This window comes from Amphiprion ocellaris, chromosome 6 (assembly GCF_022539595.1).
Source record: "Amphiprion ocellaris isolate individual 3 ecotype Okinawa chromosome 6, ASM2253959v1, whole genome shotgun sequence".
In the NCBI taxonomy this organism is placed as follows: Eukaryota; Metazoa; Chordata; class Actinopteri; family Pomacentridae; genus Amphiprion; species Amphiprion ocellaris.
The window spans coordinates 20,559,857-20,570,725 of record NC_072771.1 but is presented as its reverse complement, the minus strand read 5'-3'; the positions used below and the strand labels follow the sequence as shown (position 1 = coordinate 20,570,725).

General features: G+C 39.7%; 1 protein-coding gene across 1 annotated transcript; it reads left to right on the top strand.

The window, feature by feature from the left end:
* The first annotated feature begins 1,545 nt into the window (after positions 1-1,545).
* Positions 1,546-10,554, top strand: gda (guanine deaminase). The gene is made up of 14 exons (XM_023285564.3): positions 1,546-1,782; positions 2,565-2,653; positions 3,226-3,397; positions 3,708-3,795; positions 6,493-6,598; positions 6,872-6,899; positions 7,032-7,139; positions 7,368-7,475; positions 7,591-7,688; positions 7,999-8,066; positions 8,420-8,566; positions 8,826-8,944; positions 9,034-9,061; positions 9,153-10,554. Exons 1-14 carry the CDS (start codon positions 1,654-1,656, stop codon positions 9,227-9,229), a joined length of 1,365 nt encoding a protein of 454 aa, XP_023141332.2. The 5' UTR covers positions 1,546-1,653; the 3' UTR covers positions 9,230-10,554.
* Positions 10,555-10,869: the final 315 nt, after the last annotated feature.

The following is a 10,869-nucleotide window of genomic DNA, read 5'->3' as shown; positions in this document are numbered from 1 at the left end:
CATTTCAATTTGCAAACTATTCCCCTGTGATTACCAAGACATTACCTGGATATTTTCCTCTTATACATGCCCCATCAGAGTCCTGTAATTAGCAGAAACCACTTCATTGTTACATCACTAACTTAGTAGCTCCTGTCAAAACATGTTTTATGTGAAGGAGCGTCTCGACTCTCAAGCACTAGATAGCATTGTGTTTGAGTACTTAATGTACTAAATGTGGGTAAACTCAGCCAAAAAAGAGGAACACCCGTTGAGATGCACATCATATTTTGGCCACACCCTTGTGTGAATGGGCACAGACCTGCTGCTGCCAGTCTTGTAGAAGGAAATGTACAGAATGTTCTTTTTCAAAATATCTATATTTAGATTGTTCCATCTGTGGCCTGAAGTGCACTTTGTTGAAGCATAGAAATGCATCTGTATAACTTAGTGCACATTATAGAACTCATGAGTCTGCTCTTTAACCTACCCTGGACTTATAGAAGTGATATCTTTTCTCAGGGTCATGAGATGTACAGTTCATGTACGTCTCTGTTTCGTGTCTGTGCATTTCCAAGCTGTAAAATGTTCACGTTCTTTACTAGTCACAGGCTGTCTGATAATGACAGGGGCTCCCGCTGAATTTCCGTCTCACAAGTGTATATTTACAAAAGTCAAGTCCATTATGTTGACTAAAATGTTAAGAAAACCATTTAGTTCTTGAGCTGACAGACTGTTTCTGGTCAGAGATTAAATACTGAACTGGAGTTTTTGACTCCAAAGACTCCAAAGCAACTTTAATTCAGATATATTTGGTAATCGATAAAACTCTCGCAAGTAAAGTGATGTGGAATCTGTGGATTTTATTTTACCATGTTTATCACTGGACTGCACAGTAGTTCGGTGGTGTCACCTTGCAGCTAGAAGATCCCCGTTTCGCGTCCCGTCCTGGGATCCTTCTGCTTGGAGTTTGCATGTTCTCCCTGTGCATGCGTGGGTTTTCTCTTGGCACTCCAGCTTCCTCCCACAGTCCAAAAAACAGGTTAAAGTTAATTGGTGAGTCTACATTGTCCACAGGTGTGAATGTGATTTTGCTTGTTTGTCTGTATATGTAGCCCGATGATAGACTGGTAACCTGTCCGGGGTGTCTCCTGCCTTCACCCTAGCTGGGATAGGCTCCAGCCCCCCCGCGACCCTAATGAGGATTAAGCGGTGTATAGATAATGGATGGATGGATGTTTATCATTGCATAAATTCGTGCAAGAGAACATGCCATCCAAGTGCAGTCTTCTGATTCTAATGTTATTTTCCGGGGGAAAATGACAGAAGGTGCAGCACTCAAGAGACTCATAGGTATTAGGCTGGCTATTTGGAAATACAGCTCATTGCGCAGCACGTCTCAAAATCAAACGCGTGTTATGACTTGCAAAACGAGCCAAACTGGAAATGCCTCAAACAGCTGACACGGATGCACTTCTGAGTTGATTCTATCAATAAAACGTGTCGACGATAAAACTCACACACCCTTTCATCTCATTGGCCTGCAGTCAGGTGGAGTCGTGCGTCCTGGTGGGTGGTGTTTGGAGCTCCCCGTGGACAAAACCCCGGTGCGCTGCTGCTGCTGCTGCTGCTGCAAGTATCTCACTCCTCGAGTAGGACAGATCTACTGAAAATATGGCAAACCCTGACAAGAGCAGCGCCGCAATTGCGTACGTCTACAGGGGAACCTTTGTCCATTCGACCCAGCAAACGGCGCTGCAGGTCCAGGAAGATGCGCTCCTGGGAGTGGACACAGAGGGAAAGGTTGGTCAGACTCTTAACATATAACAAACGTGTTTTAGTTTCATTTTAAAATCTTCAGAATACTTATTTATCTCTCCTTTGGTGTATACGTTTGCCTGTAATTCATAGGTAATAAATGTCTAGCGGAGTACATGTCTGTGTTGCGCATCAAGACAAAATGTGCCAACCTTACTTCGGAGTAAAAGACGCACGCTTTCCAAACGGATAAGGCATGAATCTGTTATATAATACCTTAATTGTGTCCTACGGTGAACTGTTGCTGAGCAACTTAGACAGTTTGGCCCATACAAGTCCTCAGACACAAAACCTTAATTACGTTCTCAAGTGGCCTCCTCAAGTAGTTTCACAATTAGTGAGATTGAAATTCATAGAACATCGTTAAACCAACCCAAGAAAAGTAGAATTTCAAAATGCTGTATTACAATCAGGAGAAGGACTTTGTGGAAATCAAGATGGTTATAAATGAAGTGGGTTGTGGCAAGAAGTTTCCATCAGCAGCATCATGAGCACAGCAGTGGTGCTACACACAGAATCTGACATGGAACATCTTTGTCTTGTTGATGGATACACAAGTTAAATCATAATAATATACTGTACTTTTCTCTCTTTTTGTTTCCTGTCTTTTCTCGAGTCTGTACAGCAGAGGACAACAAAACAGTCTCATAAAATTAACCTGTATAATGCTTTTGGCTCTCGCAGCTTACTTCATAACATATGCAAACACTTTATTCTAGTTGCATTTTAGTCCAATATCTCTAAGCTGATTTCCATTTTACCATCAGATTGCCTTCATTGGCGAAGGCAAGAAGTTAGAAGCACTGTCCCAGGTCTTTCAATTCAGCCCATCTGAAGTCACACAACTCACAGAACAGTAAGTAGAATATATAATAAACTACTAAATATGTAGAATAGTTTGATAGTGGTTACAGGACTCGACACGGAATGATTCAGCAAGTCAGAGAGTAACACTGTCTGGTGTTTGCAACACATGAATGTGTGTCATTTCACTGGGTGGAGTTGGGGTTTTTTTATGATTGGGTTAAAAAAGTTACTCAACCTTAAGATCACCACTGGGTGACTGTGGGCCAGAGTATGCTGGTTGATTTCACCAAAATGCTTGCGTTGAGTTGATCAATTCACCCAACATGTGAGTGAAATTAGGTCTGTTAGTCATTTGAATATTTAAAATCACCAATTTGACAGGTTAATTCCTGTCTCAGTCTTGTTTTTAATCAAATTATATCAACCTACCATAAAATCCTGCCTAGAGGAAAACCTTCCAACTTTTTTGAACAAACGTAAACAATGTGTTCATAGAGTCCCAAACAACCCAGAATTATCACCCAGCTTTATCAACTCAACTATGTGTTTACAGAAACAACCCAGCACTTTTTTTGAATGAACATATGTGTAAATAACTTTTATGACTTTATTGCACTGCAGTGAGTTCCTCATGCCAGGACTGGTAGACACCCACATCCATGCGTGCCAGTACAGCTACGCCGGCACAGCCCTGGACCTGCCTTTGCTGCAGTGGCTTAATACCTACACCTTTCCTGTGGAGTCACGCTTCAAGGACTTGGAGTTTGCACGCAGAGTCTACACTCACGTAGTGGTGAGTTAGCCAGCATCACGAAACAAGTGGCAGTCAGAATGTGCACAGTTGCTTTGGATCTTGCTGAGTTTGTGAGTGAGACACAGCGGGCAGCGAACCAAAACTGAGCGCACTCTGAGTATAGCAGTAATAACGTTTACGATGTTGTAAATGGCATCATAATTTGCACAACTGCAACGTCTCTATTGCGACACATCCTATGATTTGAGAAGCGTGTGAACAGTTCAGAGGATTAACAAATGTATAGGAAAAGTGAAAGCATGTTTGAGTGTCATCTTAATCCTGTAATATGACTCCATGTGCTTTACAGAAAAGGACCCTGACAAATGGAACAACCACTGCATGTTACTTTGCTAGCATACATACAGACGCCACCCTGTTGTTGGGCCAGATTGCAAGTAAGATGTCCTGCACTCAACCACACACACTTTGACCTGAAGCTTTATGGTTAAGCGTTGGCCCTCTTCAGTTTTTTCTACGTGAGATTAGAAGCTGAAGCACATCATTTTGTGAGACAATTAAAGTCAAATGCTGATATTCTTATATGTTTCTTGATGTAAGTTGTAATTGTAAAATCCAGCCTGCAGTTTTTAATAATCACCAGAGCAGTAGGTATTTGCAGAAACAACTGAAGGCTGTGCTTCCAATGATAAATGCAGAGACCATTGTTTAAAAAGTGAATCAAACTGAAGAAGATGCTTGTAATTTAGGTTTATTTTCACACGTTGTACTTCCGCTCGGCTTTTTCTGAACTCTATAATAACATAATTGTCCTTCACCTTTATGCCGTGTCTCTATTATCTTGGTTTCATAGTACAAAACACTGAACACTCAGTCACTTAAATGTTTGATGAGAGCACCATATTAAACTGGCTTGGACGGCTTCACATAGTCGTTTTTGTGTAACCAGATCATTGAACTCTCAACTTTGTCCTGTTCTGAGCAGACAATCCTTTTAGAAAAAGAAACTGTTTAACTCAAGCATGTGTGTGTGTGTGTGCGTGTGTGTGTGTGTGTGCGTGCAGATTCACTTTTGAGTATTTCCATCACATATATTTAAAAATTCATGCTTCATTCCTTCACATGTTTGTTGAATTGATCAGTTTACTTAGATGTATAAAGACGTATAGCCAATATATGCAAAATCCAATGTGCTATATTTGTTCAGGTAAGAATCTTGTTAGGTCCAAAGTTCAAGGCAAGGTTTGAGGGGAATCTGACATAAACACACACACACACCCTCTCCCAACCACACACCATTGGTACGGTCAACTTTTCAATAAAACCCTTTTCAAACACGGAATACGTAACGTTCCAGGCTTTATCAGTCTTAAAGTGACAGCATTCTGTCATTGCATCTTCCTTGCAGCTTAATTGACACCACAACTGATGGATAGAGTCACTTTATGTGCATGATGTTTGTCAGTCATGAGTTTTAACAGAACATTAAATCATGTATAATAATATAATAATGCAAAAACACAAGACTAAATCCAAACCAATAGCAAGCTTGTCAAACTGTCCAAATAACATCCAAACAGCTCATTTCTTTGCTTACCACTGAAAATTTAATGTGTGGTGATTGTCTAATGGCTGCTTTACAAAGAGTAAAATAAAATAATCCTGAGAGACAGATAAAGCTCAGGACTCAACATGAGGATGACGGACATGTAACAATGATTTACCTGTTACTTATAAACTATAACTTTGTGTGTGACAACGCACATGTTGAGGAAAAAAGTCTTTCCTAAATCACGTTACATTGCTTGCAGTTGTTTTGCTTGTCTATCTGGTTACATGACAGGTTAGTGTTCAGAAATTTGATGTCTTTCAACATATGATGTGACAGACAAGTGTTATTAGGTTCTTGGTACTAGGTGGCTTAACTTTTACTGAAACCCTGAGGCAGACGTGTTCAGTTCTGAAAAGGGCTTATACACTGCCTGTCAAAAGTCTGGACACACCTTCTCATTCAATGGTTTTTATTTAATTATTTTCTACATTGTAGATTAATGCTGAAGACATCACAACTATGAAAGAATACATATGGAATTATGTTGTAAACAAAAAAAGTGTTAATCTTCAGTATTAATCTACAATGTAGACAATAATACAAATGAATACAAAGCATTGAATGAGAAGGTGTGTCCAAACTTTTGACTGGTAATGTATGTAAACAAAACTAAAGATTAGCATGTTGCCTCATAGTGGGTTTTAGTTATTTTAGCCAGCTGACCTTTTTTACAGCAGACACTGTTTTGTCATGACAAGAAACAAATTTAATCAGCAAGTACTCAGCTCCATGAAGTATATCAGCAGGGAAACACACACTTGCAGCTTAGATTAATGCTATTCAGTTTTTCCACAAGATATTAGCAGGAGTTGAAGTTTACTAGTTTCCAGCTGTTTGTAAAAGTCTTTCTTATGAGTTCATTAAATACCTGCAGCCGCAAACAACAGCAGGATTCATATGGGCATCTCCAAATAGAAAGAGTTATGCACATGTGTGCATGTTAAACTGTGAAATGAGTCAACATATTTAGTACCAAAACCAATGAACAAGTTCACCTTGATGGATTGCAGTTGGGGTTGCTTGTCATTTCCTGCTATGATAAACCAAAACATCTCCTGTGAACAGGTCTACTACACCTCTAATCAGATTGATGATGAGGATGATAAAAGTGTATTTTTATCCAACCTAACAGGCAGAGATAAATGCCATGTGATGGTAAACAAACACAGACTGGACACACCTATCCAGTCCTGAGGATAACTGGCTAAACTAATCACCCAGGTGGTGGGTGTTAAACACTCCCATGTCCATGAATGAAAAATTGTGCTGTAAATAATGATGGTGGAAAAAGAATCCCCAGCGGATGGGTTGCGGTGAATCACTATTTCTGTCACATCTTTGCTGTGGACTCAGTCTGGCAGTAGAAATGTTCCACTGGGACATTTTCACAAAATGGTAAAACAGGTGTCTTATTTAATACTAGCTAGAAAACATCATAATTCCTGTTCCAAGTCCTGCTTATAGTTCCAACTTTGATGTTCATTTCATGCTCAGTCGTCCTTTTTTTTTTCTTTCTATGCAGATGATTTTGGACAGCGCGCCTTGGTGGGTAAGGTGTGCATGGACAGGAACGATTCTGTAAAACATTACAGAGAGAGCATTCAGGAATCCCATGATGAAACATGCCGGTGGGTATCAGCTGGTTAAGACAGCTTATATCAGATCTAGTGTGTTGAAAGGTGTTAATGCATGTGCAGGCTCTAGCTATACAGTGATACTGTAAAACAACATTAAAAACCACAGTATTTCAAACAGCATCAAATAGAGCATGAGGCTTAATTGTTCCCTTTTAACACTTTTACCATTACAAATCGATTAGTAAGCTGTGCAGTACTTTGGATTCTGTTTAAACAGACAGAATAAAGTCCTAAATGAATTACGAATTGCTTTTTTCCCTCAAGGTTCATTAAAGAGTTCTTAGACAAGAAGGTAAGACTCTAATAATACAACAAACAGAACATTACACTTATGCAACAGAATAGTTAATGCCTCTGCCTTGTTGTTTTCAAGGCTTTTTAATTGTCTGTTTCTCCATGTGTCCTCTGTTTCTTTGTGTTTTAGTACCCTCTTGCGAAGCCGGTGGTGACTCCCCGTTTCGCTCTGTCATGCTCAAGAGAACTGCTAGAACAGCTGGGAAAAATTGCTAAGAATAACAACCTGCACATTCAGGTGAGTTCACCGTGGCAACCAAATCATGCAGCACAGGAGACTTTTTCCACAGAGACAAATTAATATTGGACCTGTGAAATTTTTGAACTGTGAAATAAACACACATGAAAATATTGAGGAACAGCCTTTGTCATTAACTATCCAGGACTATCTAAAAGCTACAGCTTCTGTCAAAGATTCTCTTAAATTACCAAGTTAATCTCTGACGTTTGTGTCTTTTATTTCTAGAGTCATATCAGTGAAAACAAGGAGGAGATCCAGCTTGTTAAGGAGCTGTTTCCAGAATCCGAGTCTTACACAGATGTCTATCACAAATACAATCTGCTCACTGACAAGGTGAGTGGAAAATCACATCCCTGCCTTCACAAAGACACATTTATGTACAAAAATATGAAAGCCAACATAAATGCTGTCAACAATTGATATTGTTCATGATGGGGATGGTTCACAGACAGTGATGGCCCATGGCTGCCACCTCAGTGATAAAGAGCTGGCTGTGTTCAAGGAGACAGGAGCCTCCTTGTCCCACTGTCCCAACTCCAACTTTTCGTAAGTCTCTGACAGTTTCTCAGAAATATCTGTGATCAAAGGCCATGTAGGTTTATATAATGCAGATTTTATGATCGAAGCACAACAGTATGATGTATAATTGTAAATGATTGATCATAAAGATGAGCAACACGTGACACTTTATGGATCCATGAAATGTAATTTCAGTTTCACTATCAGTATATCAGTATAAAGGTATTTGACTTTACGAGAAAAGCCAGCAGAATACTATAAACAGTCCTGAATTAGCTGAATAATCTAATACTAAAGTGTACAGTCGTGTTCATCAGCTTTCTCTGTGTCTGTCCAGGTTGTGCAGTGGAGTGTTAAATGTCCGCAATGTCCTGAAACACAAAGTGAAGCTTGGGCTGGGAACAGGTGTGTTGCCCTACCAAATATATAGGGAAAGTTTTGCCGTTGTTTTTTTTTACAGTTGAAAGAATAAGAAAATTATGTTTGTGGACTTGGCTTTGTTTAGGAAGCCCTTTTTGCCCTTACACAAGCCAGCTGCAGTAGTTAGATTGCTACTAAGTTAGTCATTTTAGAGCTTTTTGATCTCATTACCAAGTGACTACTGCAAATCAGAAACATTTCCAAATTTCAGTCCTCAGAAATGTGAAAATTTGAAATGCCTGTTTTTCAACTCAACAGTTTCTATTTGTGAATGTTTGTGTCTGTGCTGTTTTCATGTCATCTGAGCTTGTCTGTCTGTGTTTCTGGTGCTGCTCCAGACGTGGCGGGAGGCTATTCTTCCTCGATGCTTGATGCTGTGAGGCGAACTTTGGATGCATCCAAAATCTTGACCATCCAGGACCCAAAACACGAAACACTCAGCTTTGAGGAGGTGTTCAGACTGGCCACACTGGGAGGCAGCCAAGGTGAGACACAAAACCAGCTGTCACTCAGAAACAGCTGCATTACATTGAAAACATCAGAAATGTTAAGTCCATTTGTAGTCATGTTCTCCACCAGCAGTCAAAGTGTCTTTATTCACTCTCCGCGTTAGAGTGCTGCAGCAGAAATGCCTGATTTAATACGCACACTGTGGCTATCAGATAGTGTTAATGGTGACCAATTGCAATTTTATAGGACAGTAGGGAATACAACAGTTTCTTTTATGATTGGTTTTGTCTATAGCCTTGTCGCTGGATGACCAAACTGGGAACTTTGAAGTGGGCAAAGACTTTGATGCCCTGAGGGTGAATGTAGCGGCTCCCGGTGGACCCATCGACCTGATCCATAGCGAGGGACCAAAGGTTGGTAGTATGTCCATCTATTCAGACAGCAATAAAAACATAAACTCCAGTTATAGTCTAACACTAATTTATCATCATTTGAATTTCAGACTCTTTTGGAAAAGTTCTTGAACTTGGGTAAGTGTCACTTTGATGTCATTTTTCCAAACAGTTCAGACTCTAATCGTTGTTCACTTCATGTTTGCTTTTCTTAATTGGTCTTTGACAGGTGATGATCGGAACATAGTGGAGGTGTTTGTAGCTGGAAAGAAGGTGGTGCCATTCACAGAGCCAAAGGCAGAGTAGACTGTTTGCTCCTCCCCATACCTTCACCTGCCTCAAAGCCCAAAATACTCATGTATCTGAAAGATGCAATCTACTGTATGTAGCACAAGATTAACCAGCCGAAAATGACCTGTGGTTGCATGGACTGCACTATTGCACAACTGCAGATAAATAAGTAGGAAATTGAGTTGTGAGTGGGCAATGAATTATGGCCATAAGAATTCCAAATATCGAACAGAACAGATGAGGCAGTTCAGTGAGGGTCATATCATACAAGACTGAGGTCAGCTGGACTTGAATTAATTTTGGTCCATCTGTCTTTTTAAAAGATAATAGACTGTTTTCACAGCAGTGACTTTGATTTATAATAGTAGGGTAATATGGGTGTTAAAAAGGGAATTTGGGACGAACTAAGTGTGGTGAACTTTGCACTTTTTCATTTAATTAGCACTTGATGATTAACAAGCAGATTTTTGTTTTTATCCACTTTTTGTTCTGGTGCACATCAGACCTTTGAAAATTCACTTGAGCCTCTAAATAAGATACAAACACTGATGTTGGCAGCCTTTGCAGTGTGTTCAATACAACATGTTTTCCATTGCATAATGATATGTCAGTGTGTCTAAAGTTAAGTAACATAAACGTAGGCCTTGGTGCTGGTGATGTAAAGCTGCTCAGTGTATTTGCAGTGCCTGACCTGATTATCTGCAGTGGCTTGACGGTCACATTTTCCTGCTTGCGTAGCAGGAAAATGTGATCCAAAGTCTGGAACTGATTTGACTTCTAATCGTTCAGTTTTTCACTGTACACTCCATCCAAGTACACCCATTCAAGTGTTAAAAATGGCACAGACACATGATTCCATAGCATTCTCCTGACTGCAGTAGTTTTGTAGAGTAGAGTCTGCTGTTCAGTGCAGTAAACAACGCAAACTGTTCCAGCAGGAGGACATTGTGTATCATGTGAAATGATAAATGTTTTAACCTTCATCAGTACTAACACTTGCTTGATTTACTTCAAATTCCACATCCTGATTTGACTTAGTGAAAAGCAACTTTGGCGCCTTATTATGAGAATCAGTTTGTTCTATCAATTACAAATCAAATGTGTGTTGTCTTACCTTTACAAACTCTCTTTTAATTGTTAGGAAATTAAGGATAATTTAGCTGAATATGTGTTTGCTTTGATGAATAATGTTTAAGACATCTTTACTTTTGTACTGAAAACATGGAAAATTTGTATTATATATATTTTAACAACAGACATGTCTATGTTAAAGTCTTGGTCTTTGTACTCTTTGATATGTTGCAGCATGGCAGACTGAAATAAAGAATACCACCAGCCTGTTTCTCTCATCTGACCTACCTGTGATAATAACACAGGATGTTTTGAAGAGATGCGGGGGAACTAAATGCTCTCTGACCCTTCCATCCTGCAAACACACCAGTTTACAGCTCCTTTAATAGACAGTCTTCACCATCTGGGCCAGACAGCTCAGATGGCGGAATAAAGACATGAAGTTCGACTTTAAATAGATCATTGAGGTAAAGAGCCTCTAGAGGGAGACATTGTTCTTCACATACATGCATGTCTCTGTTTAGGGGTCCGTTTCATAAAGCAGTTTTAGTGAAAACCGAGTTTGTTAACCCTGAAATGAGGGA